This window comes from Bos grunniens, chromosome 5 (assembly GCF_055505025.1).
Source record: "Bos grunniens cultivar Pamir isolate PY7600 chromosome 5, Bosgru_T2T1.0, whole genome shotgun sequence".
Lineage (NCBI taxonomy): Eukaryota > Metazoa > Chordata > Mammalia > Artiodactyla > Bovidae > Bos > Bos grunniens.
In genome coordinates this window covers 11,698,526-11,718,584 of record NC_141169.1, presented here as the reverse complement: position 1 = coordinate 11,718,584, position 20,059 = coordinate 11,698,526, and the positions used below count along the sequence as shown (strand labels likewise).

Sequence of the window (20,059 nt, the reverse complement as noted above, 5' to 3'; positions counted from 1 at the left end):
AGAAGAAGGAACAATTGTACATCTAACCATATTGAATGCTACATATTATGGTATTAATTTAAAAATAGCTATTTTGTCCCACAGTCAGGATGCACATACTCTTATCCCCTGAAAGATAGGTGTATAAGAACAATTCAGTATGGTGCCTACAAGATAGCATCTAATTCTTTCTGGAGTAGTTCAGAATGTCTCCATGAAGAAGATGATGTTTCATCCAGCTCTTGAAGGCACATATGATCTTAACCAACAGAGAAGGGTAGGGAAGAGGACATACCTATGCAGTAGTGTGGAGAAAAAACAAAGATGGTTGATTTGCTGAATCACCAGAAGTTTGCTGTGACTGGTATGTGTTTAAAGGACTAGAGTGTTACCAGATTGTGAATTTTGGACTCGATCCTATTCTGGAATGTTATGTTATTCAAAGCTCTGTGTGCTTCTGGCAAGATCCCCAGAACCCACTCCCAAACCACCTACCTGAACCTTATAACTCCAACAATCTGCCCAGGCAATCAGCAGTACAAATCATTCCATGCTTTACATCCCTGTTCATGTCAGTACCTAGAGGAAGCAAATCCCAGGTCATACATCATTTCTAAATGCCATTCCATACAGCTGAACACATTTCCTAATCTAACCCACATCTATAACTTCTCAAATTTCCACTCAATTATCTATAACTCAAAGTCCATTATGGAGAAAGCAATGGCACCCCACTCCACTACTCTTTTGCCTGGAAAATCCCATGGACGGAGGAGCCTGGTGGGCTGCAGTCCATGGGGTCACTGAGAGTTGGACACGACTGAACGTCTTCACTTTCACTTTTCACTTTCATGCATTGGAGGAGGAAATGGCAACCCACTCCAGTTTTCTTGCCTGGAGAATCCCAGGGACGACGGAGCCTGGTGGGCTGCCGTCTATGGGGTCGCACACAGTCAGACACGACTGACACGACTTAGCAGCAGCAGCAAAGTCCATTATGAGTAAAATCCTTCATATACTCAACTTATTTTCTTCATGTTTCTCTTCATTATCTTGATCTCTAAAGTTCCTAGGACCATCCTTGGATATATTCTGTATGTTCAGTCCTTGGTGAGTTCATAGATTTTAAATACCATTTGTAAATTGAGTACTTACAAATTTAGATCACCTACTGGGTCCTCGTTCCTGAAGGAGTTCATTTATTCAAGAGCCAATTCAGTATCTCTATTTGGACTCACGGGCATCTCCATCTTAACAAGTAATCCCCTCAACTCCCAAAACACCACTACCAATTAACCTAATCAATACCCAGCAGTCATATCAATAGGTCACAACTTCTTCCCCTTAATTATTCAGGTTAAAAATCTTGGAGCTATTCTTGACCTCTTTCTTGATCCACACCCCTTAGCCAGTTCAATAGCAAATTCTCTCAGTTCTATCTTCAGAATGCAACCAATATCCTTGCCATTCTCTTCTGACACCACGGTTGTCCAAGCCATAATCCTCTTGGCCTGTTTTTGGAAGAGCAGTAATAATTTCATTTCTTCCCTGCCTTCCAGTCCCATTCATCAGTTCACCTCACAGCCATCAAAATCATCAGGTCACTTCTCTACTCAAAAATCCCCAAGTCATTCCCTATCTCACTCAGAGTAAAAGCCAGACACTTTAAGATGGTTTACAGAGCTTTCAGGCCTACCCTTACCAAATCCTGTTAGCATGATTTCCTAAACCGATTACCACTTGCCTTTCTCCTTAACTTTTCCAGTCCAGACACAAAAGCCTCCTTGCCCTCTCCCTCACCAAATGTGGTCCCCCAAAGAGGCCTTTGCACCCACCATTCCTCCTACTTGCCATTCCTTTCCTGAAGGTATTTTTTTTATCTCCCTCCCTTTCTCTCCGTCTTTGATCAAGTATCACTTAATTCAGAGCCTTCCTTTACTCTGCTATTTTCTACTTCCTACCAACATCCTATAAACCCAAATTGTTTACTGTCTTTTCTGCTAGATTGTAAATTACATGAGGGCAGGAAATTTGATAGTTCATTGCTGTAGCATGCATGCTGTATCTTAAAGCCTACCACACAAGAGGTGCTCATTGTATATTTGTGGAAATAATGAATCAATGAATTAATAAATATAATAAGAATGTATCAGATAACTATAAGCAAGAGTTTTATTTGATCATATATGTCTTTAAAGATGATACAGCTAGCAGAGGAATGTGTGGGCAAGAGATGGAAGGGAATGATGCCTCTGTGGAAGTTGGTAAAATAATTCAGGAAAAAGGTAAAAATATGTGTAATAAAGGATGGCAGTAGAAAGAATAAAAAGAACAGATACGATAAACATTGCAAAGGCCACACTGAAAAAAGGTCATGGTGAGAAAAGAAGTATGGGTCCAATAAAATGGCCATCATTGGCCCCTGCGAGGGGGAAAAATAACAGCCATGGAAAATACAGAAGGACACATTTAAATATTTATAATGCTATAAAATTTATAATCACAAAAACAAAACTGAGTGCTTACATGAGCATTTAATTAAGGGCTATAAGATCACTCTTGTCTTCATAAATTTACAGACTGAAACTGATAATGCCAATCTTAGAAAATTCTCAGATGCACAAGTTATTGTACCAATACCAAGCTAATAACTTTAGCTCATATCAGGTGATGACTTTTTATCATCCTTTTCTTAACCTTTTCTTGATTTTTTAAACAGCTATGCTTTCTACTCTGATTTTGAAGTGATGTATATATAGCTAGTCATGATCTTATTTTTCCCATATGTTTAGAAAGATTTAGGATTAGTGAGTACTAGAGAATGTGGGTAAAATTGTATTAATTTCTTCTGTCACATTTTCATCTCAAGGGGAAAGTCAGGCATTTTTTGCTGTCATATCTAACAATACTTAATAAAAATATATTAATTCTTTTTCCATTTTTAGAAAGTTATTAAGCTTAGTAGTTGGTTTATCATAATTGAATGTTGGTATTATTGGTATATGCCTATCATCCGAGTAACACCTCTTTGATTTTTAGGAAAGGTTAGCAGAAGAAATTGAAAAGCTGAGATCCGAACTTGACCAGTTGAAAATGAGAACTGGCTCTTTAATTGAACCCACAATACCAAGGTAATATTAAATTAAAAGCTTATCTATAGTTCACCAAAAATCAATGTGAACTTTCTTATGGGTTTTGTATCTCCTCAAATAAAATAACTAAATGCCTTCTGTTGTTCAGCAGGCATTGCCCTATTTTGATTCCTTACTGATTTATAGTTTCTATGCTCCAAAATAATTCTTTAATTTAGTAATTCTTTCCTCACACATGCAATAAAATATAAATCATTACCTTTTGTATTCTTCATTTAATATATATAGAAATATATGTCTTCTTATATATTATAAACCATACATTAAGACATGGAGCTATAGATACAGAGATTACATGTTTTTCTAGTAAGAGGCATCGGTCATTTTCTCTATATGCAGAAATGCTTTCAGTGTTTCCTGTTACTGAAGAAGCATCATTGGTTATGATTACTTATATTTACTCATCATTGGTAAAGATCTGTTTTTGTCGAGGCAAAAGAGGAAAGGAGAAATATGTTAAAAATTTTTCAAGTAAATTTATTTGTACTCAGCTGCTTTGAGTCAATACCTCATCTTTAAAAAAAAAAGCAAAGAGATGCTTATTTACTATGTAGATAGATATATATCTAAGTTAATAACAAGCATTTATTTGTTAAACAACACAGTATCAGCTATTTGAAACTTTTGACCACCACAGACTTCTATGATAAAAGTCCATTTTTTTGGTCTTAAGCTTATCCTAAGAATGTTAGCTCCACAAGGGTTGGAGTTCTTTGCCTGTTTTGAGTACTATAATTTCAGCACCCCATATATATATATATATATATATATATATATATATATGTGTGTGTGTGTGTGTGTGTATATATATATATATGACTCTCAATAGATATTGTTGAAGAAATGCATATCCAGTAAAGCATTTTTCAAGCATTCAAGTGAAAAATCCAAATAAAAAAAAATCCTAAAAGTACTTATATTCTCTTCAGAATTTTGAATTCAGTTTAATATAAGAATCAGTTCTACAGATGTAAATACACCCAAGGAACTTTTAGATATGTAGATCTTTGATTTTGAAAATAATGTTTAGTTTTCTAATGTTTTATTATGATTTGTGTATCTGAACTTGTTATTGATTCAGTGATATACATGGTGATGATGATGCTGATAATGGTAAAGATGAAAGAAAACGCCAACAGAGTAAATACACAGAACTAGCATTATTCAATCAACAAATGTATATTTTATTAGGACCAAATGGCCATTTCATTGTCTTTTTTACCTTCAGTCTCAGAAATACAGAGTTGTAAAAGTGCTATCTAAAAGTTTATCACTGTAGTGAGTCATCATGGCAGCTGAACAATGTGACATTTATTGACAGTGAAGAATCATCAGGGAAGCCTGGGAACTACATGCTGCTGCTGCTGCTGCTAAGTCGCTTCAGTCGTGTCGGACTCTGTGCGACCCCATAGATGGCAGCCCACCAGGCTCCGCCGTCCCTGGGATTCTCCAGGCAACAACACTGGAGTGGGTTGCCATTTCCTTCTCCAGTGCATGAAAGTGAAAGTGAAGTCGCTCAGTCGTGTCCGACTCTTAGCGACCCCATGGACTGCAGCCCTCCAGGCTCCTCCGTCCGTGGGATTTTCCAGGCAAGAGTGCTGGACTGGGGTGCCATCGCCTTCTCCTGGGAACTACATAGGGAACAACTATTCTTTGGTACAACAGGTTGTAGAGGAAACACTAGACTAAAAACAACTAAGTCGACATTCCTAGGTCTTAGGCATATAATAACAAAATAACTGTTTGATTTTGGAAAACCCTTTTTTCCTTAATAAATTCAAATTAAATATATATATATTTACATTAATTACATATAAAATAACATTTTATGACAAGTTTACTTTGCAGATGAGACAAGTGAGAAAAGGGTGTTTTGTAAACAGTAAATCAACTCACAAATATACAGTATTATAGGAATTATTAAGACAGCTAATTTATAAAAAGTTAAGAGACAACTGAAACTTTATTAAACAAATTATTTCTTGAACAATCATATTCTGAGTGCACACAATTGAAAAAGAAATAAAGAAAACAAAGTACACGAGAACTTCATCTAGTTTTTGATCTTACATGTGGGAAAGTAGGAAGAGATGAGCTGGAGTGAGTAAGACAGTGACCAATATCCTCTACTAATATAGTGTTTTGAAAATAATGTTCATTTTTCTAATGTTTTATTATGATTTATATATCTGAACTGAAGTTATTAATTCAGTGATATATATGGTGACAATGATGATAAGAAAGAAAAATGAGTTCCAAAGTGACTGGAAAAAGGCCTCATTTGGCTCATCTCTGGAGAAAGGTTAGGATCTGGATAATTGCAGAGGACAAGAAAGGACATCCCAGGAAGCAGAGAAATGAGCAACAGGTTTTCTCCAAGAAAATTCATATCTACTTATCTGTGCAAGTTCCTTTATGAGATTGTATTCAAGAGTCCCAGGAGATCCTGGAGGGGAAACCTCATGGTTCCTTGTTTAAGGGAACCAGGGACTGTGTTGTAACTTCCATCTATCTGCCAATGCCTCTCAAAATATTGTACACCAAAAATAATTTAAAAATTGAAATATAGGGAAATACTGCCTCTGACAGATCAGAGTTGAATAAAAGGAGAGAGGTGAGGAGTAACTGCTTCCAATAAAATAATAGCAATGCTTTCCTACAATTAGTGTTGCTTCAGGTCTTTTGTTCTTTCAAGATAACTTAAGTGCTTTCTACTTGTGAGATGTTGTAACATTGGAGATAGGTGATGGTAGTGAAGAATACATGTTCCAGATGGAAAATGCACAAATACGAATTTGAGGATTACAGGGCTTCCTGTAATCCTCAGGAAGTCAGGGCTTCCCTGCTGGCTCAGACAATAAAGAGTCTGCCTGCAATGCAGGAGACCTGGTCAGGAAGATCCCTTGGAGAAGGGAATGGCTACCCACTCCAGTATTCTTACCTGGAAAATGTCATGAACAGAGGAACCTGGCAGGCTACAGTCCATGGACTCTCTGTGAGTTGGACACAACTGAGCGACTAACACATTCACATTCATAGGGAATTCACAGGGAATTCATTCACAGGGAATTCACGTTCATACAGGGAATGTGAATACATTCACCAGGAGCTAGAGTAGTATATGACGTTGAGACTTTTAAGCCTCAGCTTAAATAGAAACAAGAAATAGTAATCATATAAATGTGTGAAGAGACAGAAAGAATAGCATGTTCAAAGGCTTGAAGCAAAAGAAAGTTTGACTTTGAGAGTAAATGGAAATGAAACTGGGAAGTAGAAGCCCAGGTAGAGGGCTTTGTAAGAACAATGAAGAGTTTTGAGGAGGGCATCAATGGGACCAGATCTGTGTTTGTTTAGTGTTTTTATTGATGACCTGGAATTGAGAGATAAAACAACATGAAAACAATACTCCTAGCATGATGAGTTATAATTTTAGAAACTCTAGTGCCCGAAGAGACATTACCCTAAGCAGCCACAGACTAATAAAGGTCCTTAAACAGGGAATATGCTGACCTGGACAGTCTGGACTATATTATTAATATAATCAATTGCATTCATTTCTTGTCTTACCAGATATTTATCAAGTTCTTATTATATTCTAGGAATATCTCCTTGAACACACAGTGGTGACTAAAATCCGATCTTTGTCTTGATGAAATTTATATCCTCTGCTATAAATAAAGACTGACAGTTGTGCCATTTAATGGCTATGGCCTGATTGGCTAGTTTGTAATATATAACTAATTCACAATAAAGCCATTTTGCCTGATTAAGCCTCAAGTTCGCTGCTATAAAAACAATAGCTGTCATCTATTTGGAGGATGATTCCTTAGTTCGTCTGTTTTAACATCCAATTGGGCTAAACAAGAACCTGCATCAATTAAGTCAGTGTCTTCTACTTCTTCAAAAACCCAGAACTCACCTAACCTTTTATAGTCTTGCCAAGTATTTGGAGATGTTTGTTTTTGTCCGCAAAGAGAACTGAGAGTAAGAGCAGAGTAGATCAACAGAAGCCCCAGGTTCAAGAGAAAACAGCTTTAAGAGTATTTCCTATTGATGATGGATCATTTATATGACAGCATGTTGCATTTGTTATTATCATCATTACTATAGCTGCAAACTTAATTTTATATAAATCCATATATAAATAATATACTTGGAGAAACCTTTAGTGCACTTCAATTACAATGTACTTTATTTTCATGTTTATTGAAAACTAGTCTGATGATATTTTCCAATTAGAATTTTCAAAGTGTTTTATCTCTAAGCAGATTTCAGAATTGAATGTGCTTATTAAAAGATTCTTCCTTAATATTTTTGGAACAATGTCTTATCCAAACCTGAAAAACTGTTCTGATGGACTATCCTATTTTATTTTCCAAAAAAAAAAAAAAAAATTATTAACCTTAGGTCAATCTGATTTTAAGTATTTTGTTAATTTCCTAAATTGAAAAATAAAACAGTAGAAAATAGATAATGCAGTGACTCAAAATGTTTACTCATTTTTCTCTTAGGTTAATGAAGAATATTTAAAACAAACACAGTGATAAATAAAATGTATTGGATTATCCACTAAATAGCTCAAAATAAAACAGAGTTGTCAGAATGTAAGCCAGTGGATTTTGGTTGTCAATCTTAACATGTTTCAATTGGCTAGGGAGTTAGAAAATGATAATGAATGAACAGAAAGGCTTTTTAATATTCTAAAAAGAACCTGATCTTCAGAATGAACCTGAGACTGGAATGTATGACGTAAGCCTCTGAAGAGACCGCTAAGATTCATAACATATTTTCTTCCCCCTTGAGCGTTTGAGTTTTGTTGCCAATTAAGTGGTGGATGGTGATTTGCTGATAAGTTTTCCTCATTTCCAGAACTCATCTAGACACCTCCGCCGAGCTGCGGTACTCTGTTGGATCCCTAGTGGACGGCCAGTCTGATTACAGAACAACCAAAGTGATAAGAAGACCAAGGAGAGGCCGCATGGGTGTGCGGAGAGATGAGACAAAGGTTAAGCTTTTGATTTCAAGTCTTTGATGGTTTAAGTAAATACACGCTTCCATTTTGGATAGTATTTTTATACTGAAAGCATTCATTTGTGTTAGTTTCAAGTGTGATATATGACAGATTTTTTTTTAACTATAGCTAACATAAAACCCCTGTGCACGTGCTAAGTTATTTTAGTCATATGTGACTCTTCATGACCCTATGGACTATAGCCCACCAGGCTCTTCTGTTCGTGGGACTCTCCAGGCAAGAATTCCCTTCTCTGGGGGATCTTCTCGACCCAGGGATCGAACGTGCATCTCTTATACCTCCTGCTTTGACAGGCAGGTTCTTTACCACTAGCACCATCTGGGAAGTCCAACATAAAACACCTTCTAGGTACCAAAAGTTGAACTAAGCATGTGTCAAGTATTTATTCATGTAACCTTATAAATTGAGTACTATTTTATACTAATTTCATGTATGAAAAAAATTGAAGCCCAGGAATTTTATGTGTCCTCCCTTGCATAGTCAGCCAAGTGATAAGAGTCTAAACTTGTATCTATATTTGAGTGATTTCAAATTATGCCATGTGGCCAAAAATGGCTTTTTGGGCAATATCACTTTTGTGGTCCCCCCCAAAATCATTTTACATCATCACAAAAATGAAAACCCACTTGTAAATAGCAGGAAATCTAGGACTGCTCTCTTTCTTTCAGCCATCTCCTGCCTTCAGGTCATAGCCTGAAATTTCAAGCACTGGTCTCTTGGTTACTTAAGACTGTTACTCATATGGAGGATTTATTGTATTAATTTTAAAAACATAGTCATGTAAATTGATGTGCCTCGGGCTTAAAAAAAATCAATGAGGCATTTAAGCAACCAGAGCAGTGGAGATTAAATTAAATCTTTGCAATGTTTTTGCTACTTTGTTAGAATACAGGAGAAAGAATTCCTGTGTAATTTATTGTGTGATAATATGTGTTCCCTCAGGCTAATTATTAATAGTATAAGAAATGGAAATGCTTAAGTACAAGTAAATAGAGATTGTTAGATTTACAAAACGTGAAAACATTGGAAACATAGATGCTTTAAAATAAGTACTACCTTGAATTGAGGTTGAACTAAAATTCATGCAGAAGTTTAACATTTTTATTCCTATTAAAATATTGATGTTTATGCTGAAATTAGTACCTTCCATTACTTAAGTATCAAGGAACTATCTTACTGACATGATAAATAAAATGTTAATAATCAATTCTGCTTTTGCCAAGGAAGCTATAAAAGCATGTGTGTTTTTGGTTTTTATTTTCAAAATAGTGCTTTGAAAATGAGCAAGATGAAATATACTGTAATTTTTCCTTTACCATCCAGGTGAAATCTCTTGGAGATCATGAGTGGAATAGAACTCAACAAATTGGAGTGCTAAGCAGCCACCCTTTTGAAAGTGACACAGAGATGTCTGACATTGATGATGACGATAGAGAAACAATTTTCAGCTCAATGGATCTTCTCTCTCCAAGTGGTCATTCTGATGCCCAGACACTGGCCATGATGCTTCAGGAACAACTGGATGCTATCAACAAGGAAATCAGGTGAGTTCAATGATTTCTGATGGTCTCAAGGGATTGGTAGACCTTGATTCTAAAATTGTGATCATCAAATCAGAAGCACTGGCATCCAGATACTCAGACCTCACCCTGCGTCTACGGAATCATAATGTACAGTTTCACAGTTTCCCAGGATAAACTTAGGACAGCTTTCATAAGAAACATATGTGAAAAATGCAGATTAATGATGTTCACGTCAGTTCAGTCACTTAGTCGTGTCCGACTCTTTGCGACCCCATGAATTGCAGCACGCCAGGCCTCCCTGTCCATCACCAACTCCCGGAGTTCACTCAGACTCACGTCCATCGAGTCAGTGATGCCATCCAGCCATCTCATCCTCTGTTGTCCCCTTCTCCTCCTGCCCCCAATCCCTCCCAGCATCAGAGTCTTTTCCAATAAGTCAACTCTTCACATGAGGTTGCCAAAGTACTGGAGTTTCAGCTTTAGCAGCATTCTTTCCAAAGAAATCCCAGGGCTGATCTCCTTTAGAATGGACTGGTTGGATCTCCTTGCAGTCAATGATATTAGAGCAATATAAATGAATGACATAAAGGTGAAATCTTCGATCAGTTTTCCAAATGAATTGAATATCTGAGTAGAACTGGATCTTTAGTTTGATTAAACTTCAACCTATCTCTTACTCAACTAGTTCCTCTAATTTGATTTTCCTTTACAATTAATAGAATGCCTAGAGTTTAAAACTGTATTTTTTTATTTAGCAAAACCATGTCACCTCTCACCAGGTTTTTCTGGAGTCGTGTATGGCCAATCATTTTAAAGTACAAAATTTCTTTTTTTTTGAAGAGGAGGCAGTTTTTCCATTGGAATGTGTTTAAACATTATTAATGTTGTACTATGTTACGTTATTAAACCTTGCTTTGGGATTCTGATCTTTCAGATCAAATCAGATCAGTCGCTCAGTCGTGTCCGACTCTTTGCAACCCCATGAATCACAGCATGCCAGGCCTCCCTGTCCATCACCAACTCCTGGAGTTCACCCAGACTCAGTCCATCGAGTCAGTGATGCCATCCAGACATCTCATCCTCTGTCATCCCCTTATCCTCCTGCCCCCAATCCCTCCCAGCATCAGAGTCTTTTCCAATGAGTCAACTCTTCGCATGAGGTGGCCAAAGTACTGGAGTTTCAGCTTTAGCATCATTCCTTCCAAAGAAATCCCAGGGCTGATCTCCTTCAGAATGGACTAGTTGGATCTCCTTGCAGTCCAAGGGACACTCAAGAGTCTTCTTCAACACCACAGTTCAAAAGCATCAATTCTTCGGCACTCAGCCTTCTTCACAGTCCAACTCTCACATCCATACATGACCACTGGAAAAACCAGAGCCTTGACTAGACGAACCTTTGTTGGCAAAGTAATGTCTCTGCTTTTGAATATGCTATCTAGGTTGGTCATAACTTTCCTTCCAAGGAGTAAGCATCTTTTAATTTCATGGCTGCAGTCACCATCTGTAGTGATTTTGGAGCCCAGAAAAATAAAGTCTGACACTGTTTCCACTGTTTCCCCATCTATTTCGCATGAAGTGATGGGACCGGATGCCATTATCTTCGTTTTCTGAATGTTGAGCTTTAAGCCAACTTTTTCACTCTCCTCTTTCACTTTCATCAAGAGGCTTTTTAGTTCCTCTTCACTTTCTGCCATAAGGGTGGTGTCATCTGCATATCTGAGGTTTTTGATATTTCTCCCGGCAATCTTGATTCCAGCTTGTGTTTCTTCCAGTCCAGCGTTTCTCATGATGTTCTCTGCATATAAGTTAGATAAGCAGGGTGACAATATACAGCCTTGACAAACTCCTTTTCCTATTTGGAACCAGTCTGTGGTTCCATGTCCAGCTTTAACTGTTGCTTCCTGACCTGCATACAGATTTTTCAAGAGGCAGGTCAGGTGGTCTGGTATTCCCATCTCTTTCAGAATTTTCCACAGTTTATTGTGATCCACACAGTCGAAGGCTTTGGCATAGTCAATAAAGCAGAAATAGATGTTTTTCTGGAACTCTCTTGCTTTTTCCATGATCCAGCGGATGTTGGCAATTTGATCTCTGGTTCCTCTGCCTTTTCTAAAACCAGCTTGAACATCAGGAAGTTCACAGTTCATGTATTGCTGAAGCCTGGCTTGGAGAATTTTGAGCATTACTTTACTAGCATGTGAGATCAGTGCAATTGTGCGGTTGTTTGAGCATTCTTTGGCATTGCCTTTCTTTGGGATTAGAATGAAAACTGACCTTTTCCAGTCCTGTGGCCACTGCTGAGTTTTCCAAATTTGCTGGCGTATTGAGTACAGCACTTTCACAACATCATCTTTCAGGATTTGGAATAGCTCAACTGGAATTCCATCACCTCCCCTAGCTTTGTTCGTAGTGATGCTTTCTAAGGGCCACTTCACTTCACATTCCAGGATGTCTGGCTCTAGGTCAGTGATCACACCATCGTGATTATCTGGGTCGTGAGATCTTTTTTGTACAGTTCTTCTGTGTATTCTTGCCATCTCTTCTTAATATCTTCTGCTTCTGTTAGGTCCATACTATTTCTGTCCTTTATCGAGCCCATCTTTGCATGAAATGTTCCTTTGGTATCTCTGATTTTCTTGAAGAGATCCCTAGTCTTTCCCATTCTTTTGTTTTCCTCTATTTCTTTGCATTGATCGCTGAAGAAGGCTTTCTTATCTCTTCTTGCTGTTCTCCGGAACTCTGCATTCAGATGTTTATATATTTCCTTTTCTCCTTTGCTTTTCACTTCTCTTCTTTTCACAGCTATTTGTAAGGCCTCCCCAGACAGCCATTTTGCTTTTTTGCATTTCTTTTCTATGAGAATGGTCTTGATCCCTGTCTCCTGTACAATGTCACGAACCTCATTCCATAGTTCATCAGGCACTCTATCTATCAGATGTAGGCCCTTAAATCTATTTCTCACTGCCACTTTATAATCATAAGGGATTCAATTTAGGTCATACCTGAATGGTCTAGTGGTTTTCCCTGCTTTCTTCAATTTAAGTCTGAATTTGGCAATAAGGAGTTCATGGTCTGAGCCACAGTCAGCTCCTGGTCTTGTTTTTGCTGACTGTATAAAGCTTCTCCATCTTTGGCTGCAAAGAATATAATCAATCTGATTTCGGTGTTGACCATCTGGTGATGTCCATGTATAGAGTCTTCTCTTGTTGTTGGAAAAGGGTGTTTGCTATGACCAGTGCATTTTCTTGGCAAAACTCTATTAGTCTTTGCCCTGCTTCATTCCATATTCCAAGGCCAAATTTTCCTGTTACTCCAGGTGTTTCTTGACTTCCTACTTTTGCACTCCAGTCCCCTATAATGAAAAGGACATCTTTTTTGGGTATTAGTTCTAAAAGGTCTTGTAGGTCTTCTTAGAACCGTTCAACTTCAGCTTCTTCAGCATTACTGGTTGGGGCATAGACTTGGATTACTGTGATATTGAATGGTTTGCCTTGGAAATGAACAGAGATCATTCTGTCGTTTTTGAGATTACATCCAAGTACTGCATTTTGGACTCTCTTGTTGACCATCATGGCCACTCCATTTCTTCTGAGGGATTCGTGCCTGCAGTAGTAGATATAATGGTCATCTGAGTTAAATTCACCCATTCCAGTCCATTTCAGTTCGCTGATTCCTAGAATGTCGACAATCCCCTCTTGCCATCTCTTGTTTGACCACTTCCAATTTGCCTTGATTCATGGACCTGACATTCCAGGTTCCTATGAAATATTGATCTTTACAGCATCGGATCTTGCTTTGGGTGAATTTAAAAGGCACCATGATAATAAACTTCAGACTAACAGAATTCATATTCTTTGTGTAAATGAAATATTATAAATAAGAGTAGTTATATTAGAATTTTTAATAATGTCATTTCTTAGAGAAGTCTAAGATTCAGAGCAAAATTGAGAGAAAAGTGGAGTGAGTTCCCATATACCTCCTGGCCTCAAACATGCATATCCTCCCCCATTGTCAACATCCTTAATAAGAGTAGTTTTTGTTACAACTGATGAACTTACATTGATGCAGCATATTTTTCAAATCCATAATTTACATTATGGTTCACCTTTTTTTTTTAAATGTCATTTTATTGTGGTAAAGAGGCTTCCCTGGTGGCTCAGACAGTAAAGGCTCTTCCTGCAATCCAGGAGACCTGGATTTGATCTGTAAATTGGGAAGATCCCCTGAAGAAGAGAATGGCTACCTACTCTAGTATTCTTGCCTGAGAAATTCCATAGACAGAGGAGCCTGGGAGGCTACAGTACGTGGGGTCACAAAGAGTTGGACATGACTGAGCGACTAACACTATTGTAGTAAAAGTCACATAATATAGAACATACTATTTTAACCATTTCATGCAAAAACTGGCACAATAAAGGACAGAAATGGTATGGATCTAAGAGAAACAGGAGATGTTAAGAAGAGGTGGCAAGAATACACAGAAGATCTATACAAAAAAGATGTTAATGACCCAGATAACTGTGATGGTGTATCACTCACCTAGAGCCAAACATCCTGAACTATGAAATCAAGTGGGCCTTAGGAAACGTCACTATGAACAAAGCTAGTGAAGGTGATGGAATTCCATCTGACCTATTTCAAATCCTAAGAGATGATGCTTTAAACTGCTGCACTCAATATACCAGCAAATTCAGAAAACTCAACAGTGGCCACAGGACTGGAAAAGGTCAGTTTTCATTCTAATCCCAAAGGAGGCAATGCCAAAGAATGTTCAAACCACCACACAATTGCACTCATTTCACATGCTAGCAAGGTAATGCTCAAAATTCTTCAAGCTGGGCTAAAACAGCATGTGAACTGAGAACTTCCAGATGTTCAAGCTGGATTTAGAAAAGGCAGAGGAACCAGAGATCAAATTGCCAAATCCATTGGATCATCGAAAAAGAAAGAGTTTCCAGAAAAACATCTACTTCTTCTTTATTGACCATGCCAAAGCTTTTGACTGTGTGGCATGGAAACTTCTGAAAGAGATGGGAATACCAGATCACCTAACCTGCCTCCTGAGAAATCTGTATGTAGGTCAATAAGCAGCAGGTAGAATCAGACATGAAACAATGGATTGGTTCCAAATTGGAAAAGGAGTATGCCAAGGCTGTATATTGTCACCCTGCTTATTTAACTTATATGAGGAGTACATCGTGTGAAATGCTGGGCTGGATGAAGCACAAGCTGGAATCAAGATTTCCAGGAGAAATATCAATAATCTCAGATATGCAGATGACACCATCCTTATGTCAGAAAGCAAAGAGAAACTAAAGAGTCTCTTGATGAAGGTGAAAAGAGGAGAGTGAAAAAGCTGACTTAAAACTCAATATTCAAAAAACAAAGATCATGGCATCTGGTCCCATCACTTCATGGGAAGTAGATGGGGAAACAGTGCAAACAGTGGCTGACTTTATTTTCTTGGGTTCCAAAATCACTGAAGATGGTGACTTCAGCCATTAAATTAAAAGACACTTGCTCCTTGGAAGAAAAGTTATGACCAACCTAGACAGCATATTAAAAAGCAGAGACATTACTTTGCTCACAAAGGTCTATATAATCAAAGCTATGGTTTTTCCAGTAGTCATGTATGGGTGTGAGACTTGGACCATAAAGAAGGCTGAGCACCTAAGAATTGATACTTTTGAACTGTGGTGTTGGAGAAGACTGTTGAGAGTCCCTTGGACCGCAAGCAGATCAAACTAGTCAATCCTAAAGAAAATCAGTCCTGAATATTCATTGGAGGGACAGATGCTGGAGCTGAAGCTCCCATACTTCGGCCAGCTGATATGAAGAACCAACTCATTAGAGAAGACCCTCATACCGAGAAAGATTGAAGGCAGGAGGAGAAGAGGATGACAGATGCTGAGATGGTTGGATGGCATCACTGACTCAGTGAACATGAGTTTGAGCAAACTCCAGGAGATGGAGAAGGACAGTGAAGCCAGGCTTGTTTCAGTCTATGGGGTCTCAAAGAGTCAGGCATGACTGAGCAATTGAACAACAACATTTTAACCACATTTATCTGTAGAGTTCAGTAACGTGAAGTACATTCACATTGTTCTGCAACTCTTAACATCACCCATCTTCTGAATTTTAACCTTCCTGGACTGAAACTCTGTCCCCATTAAACACTAACTCCCCATTCACCCTCCCCACCCTACCCCATGTCCTGGTTCCTGGCATCTACCAATGTACTTTCTGATGCTATGAACCTGACTATTCTAAATACCTCATATCAGAGGAATCAAACAGTATTTGCACATTTTGGTTCACTGTTGGTTGTCTGGAAAATTTATGATGATATATACCCAATATCATGATATCATACAGACAGAATATTTTTACTGCCCGAAAAACTCACTGTGCTCTGTCTATTCATCCCTTTCCCCATCCCAACCCCTGGAAATCCCTAATCTTTTTTTTGTATCCATGGTTGCCTTTTCCAGAGTGTCATATATTTGGACTCATACAATATGTAGCCTCTTCAGATTGGTTTATTTCGTTTAATCATATGCATTTATTGTTCCCCCATGTCTCTTCATGGCTTGATAGCTCATTTCATTTTAGCACTGAATGTTATTCCATTGTATAAATGTACCAATTTATGTATCCCTTCACCTACTGAAGGATATCTTAGTTGTTTTTAAGTTTGGACAATCATGGATAAAATTGTTCTAAACGTCTATGTGCAGGTTTTTGTGTGGACCTCAGCTTTCATATTCTTTGGGTAAATATCAAGGAACACAATTATTGAATTATATATTAAGAGTATGTTTAGTTTTGTAAGAAATTGCCAAACTTTTCCAAAGTAAATATGTAAAAAGAAAACTTTGTGGTGATCATTACCTTGAAATTAAAGATTATATATCATTGGAAATCACAGTAATCCATTTATACTTAAGAGGAAGATATCTCAGGATGGATCAAATTGCCAACATCTGCTGGATCATGGAAAAAGCAAGAGAGTTCCAGAAAAACATCTATTTCTGCTTTATTGACTATGCCAAAGCCTTTGACTGTGTGGATCACAAGAAACTATGGAAAATTATGAAAGAGATGGGAATACCAGACCACCTGACCTGCCTCTTGAGAAATCTGTATGCAGGTCAGGAAGCAACAGTTAGAACTGGACATGGAACAGCAGACTAGTTCCAAATAGGAAAAGGAGTATGTCAAGGCTGTATATTGTCCCCCTGCTGATTTAACTTATATGCAGAGTACATCATGAGAAATGCTGGACTGGAAGAAGCACAAGCTGGAATCAAGATTGCTGGGAGAAATATCAATAACTTCAGATATGCAGATGACACCACCCTTATGGCAGAAAGTGAAGAGGAACTAAAACGGCTCTTGATGAAAGTGAAAGAGGAGAGTGAAAAAGTTGGCTTAAAGCTCAACATTCAGAAAACAAAGATCATGGCATCCGGTCCCATCACTTCATGGGAAATAGATGGGGAAACAGTGAAAATAGTGTCAGACTATTTTGGGGGCTCCAAAATCACTTCAGGTGGTGATTGCAGCCATGAAATTAAAAGATGCTTACTCCTTGGAAGGAAAGTTATGACCAACCTAGACAGCATATTAAAAAGCAGAGATATTACTTTGCCAACAAAGGTTCGTCTAGTCAAGACTATGGATTTTCCAGTGGTCATGTATGGATGTGAGAATTGGACTGTGAAGAAAGCTGAGTGCCAAATAATTGATGCTTTTGAACTGTGGTGTTGGAGAAGACTCTTGAGAGTCCCTTGGACTGCAAGGAGATCCAACCAGTCCATCCTAAGAGACCAGTTCTGGGTGTTCATTGGAAGCACTGATGTTGAAGCTGAAACTCCAGTACTTTGGCCACCTCATGCAAAGAGTTGACTCATTGGAAAAGACCCTGATGCTTGGAAAGATCAAAGGCAGGAGGAGAAGGGATGGCAGAGGATGAGATGGCTGGATGACATCACCAACTCGATGCACATGAGTTTGTGTGCACTCCGGCAGTTGGTGATGGACAGGGATGCCTGGCATGCTGTGAATCATGGGGTCGCAAAGAGTCAAAAACGACTGAGCGACTGAACTGAACTGAACTGATCTCAGGAGAGATGTTTCTAACCCCCATTTTTCAAATAAATTATATGGGTACACAGTTTTATTATAACAATATGCAAATTGTGTATAGATTCAGCTTAAATAGGATCTTTGCAGCAACCCCGCTAATGTTCTTTATTCTTTCTCTTTGTAATAAATAATTTATGTATATTCTTGAAATTTCTCCCTGATAAAGAAAAATAGTAATAGTGATTTGTCTTCTCAAAAGCATTTACAGCAATAGTTTTTCTTAAAACATTTAACTATCTAGCATATATACATTATTTAAATTGCTTAGTGCTTATGTAAAAGCAAGTTGGCTAAGTCAGGGTTTTATTTGGTCAAATTATAATTATGAATGACCATTTTTTGAGGAGTCTATCAATCATACTTTTTCACTGGATAGGAGGTAAGAGCCAATGACCTTGTTGAGACTTGAGTTCTTAAAAGTCTCACATATTAGTTCCTAAGTACAAATGTAAGATTAAGATTAGAGGCAGTAATTAACTAGACACTCAAAGTTTTAAAAGAGTTTTAACAGGTAGCAGTATAGAAAACGGAGAAGGCAATGGCACCCCACTCCAGTACTCTTGCCTGGAAAATCCCATGGACGGAGGAGCCTGGTAGGCTGCAGTCCATGGGGTCGTGAAGAGTAGGACATGACTGAGCAACTTCACTTTCACTTTTCACTTTCATGCATTGGAGAAGGAAATGGCAGCCCACTCCAGTGTTCTTGCCTGGAGAATCCCAGGGACGGGGGAGCCTGGTGGGCTGCCGTCTATGGGGTCTCACAGAATCGGACACGACTGAAGCAACTTAGCAGCAGCAGCAGCAGCAGTATAAAAAGGGTATCAAACTGTAAACCCAAGGGATTATATGTCATTTGAAAAAAAAGATTTTCTAGTTCTCAGCCAAGAAGTCTCTGGAATTTATTGAAAGTTATATTGTCTAGGGAAAAAATAAAAATGTTAGATTTGATATAAAAATATTCAGTTATTTATTCATTTATTTATTTGATGAATTCCAAATATTAATAACTTTATAACAACATGTAATGTATCAAAATTAAACTAATATCTTTCAGACTAATTCAAGAAGAAAAAGAATCCACAGAGTTACGTGCTGAAGAAATTGAGAACAGAGTGGCTAGTGTGAGTCTGGAAGGCCTGAATTTAGCAAGGGTCCACCCAGGTACCTCCATCACTGCCTCGGTCACAGCTTCTTCGCTGGCCAGCTCGTCTCCCCCTAGTGGACACTCAACACCAAAGCTCACACCTCGAAGTCCTGCCAGGGAAATGGATCGGATGGGAGTCATGACACTGGTATGATGTGTCCAGAGAACCTTTGCTTCCATTAGAATTACTGATGCATTAGCTAAAATTTATTGGATATTTCTTCTCATCTCAAAGCTTTCTGTGTGTTTTATCATTTTTCTCTTTTTCTTAACAAACCTATGTGATAAGTACAAATATTAATCCAACTATTTCATATTAATATGAAATATTAATAAATATGAAATTAATATTTCACATTAATATTTCCTCATTTCATAAATGAGGAAACAAAGCCTAATAAAAACCTATGTGATAAGTACAAATATTAATCCAACTGTAAAATAAGGAAATGAAGCCTACACAGCTATAATTTCCCAAGGCCACATAATTAGTAAATGGAAGGAAGAGCAGAAATCTAAATATCACATCAGAAATCTGAATAATTTACACCGTTAAGTTCATTTTTACTGATGACATCTTGATGAAGTACATTGAGACTGGGTGTTTTTTTTTTTAACACAGTTTCAAAAATATTTATTATAATTGCTTCAATACACCAACATAGAATGTTATAATTTTATAATGTAAAATTATAATTCTAAAAGAAGAGCTTAAATTCTAAAACAATAGCAGCAATTTCCTGAGCCTTATAATTCCATGTCAAAAGTTTCACCCTTCTTTATCCTTTAATCTTTTATTTCATGTATCTTCCTTTGAGATTAAAAGTCAGAAATCTAAATTACGAAGTACTCTTAACATATGAAAGAAAAATTAAAATACCCCTTGCCAAAAATAATATAGGCAGAGTGACTGCTGACTGTCATGATGTTTAGTCACTTTATTCTCATGATAACATTTGAAAATCTAAGGGCATTATCTTGACCATAAGTAATTGAAATGTTGAGAGTATGGATAAGTGTCCTTGTTCAACACAGCTAGTAAAGAGGAGCTGAATTTTTCTTCAAATTTGCTAAGTCAAAA

The 20,059-nt window shown here is 37.6% G+C and overlaps 1 protein-coding gene across 11 annotated transcripts in view; it reads left to right on the top strand.

The window, feature by feature from the left end:
* Window positions 1–20,059, top strand: part of PPFIA2 (PPFI scaffold protein A2) — a 502,390-nt gene that overhangs the window by 395,787 nt on the left and 86,544 nt on the right. For all 11 annotated transcript variants that reach the window (XM_086398878.1, XM_086398877.1, XM_086398875.1 and 8 more), the window contains 4 exons: window positions 3,019–3,110; window positions 8,001–8,136; window positions 9,487–9,707; window positions 18,889–19,126. In XM_086398878.1, the coding sequence (XP_086255004.1) occupies window positions 3,019–3,110; window positions 8,001–8,136; window positions 9,487–9,707; window positions 18,889–19,126 (687 nt within the window). The remainder of the gene's footprint in view (window positions 1–3,018; window positions 3,111–8,000; window positions 8,137–9,486; window positions 9,708–18,888; window positions 19,127–20,059) is intronic.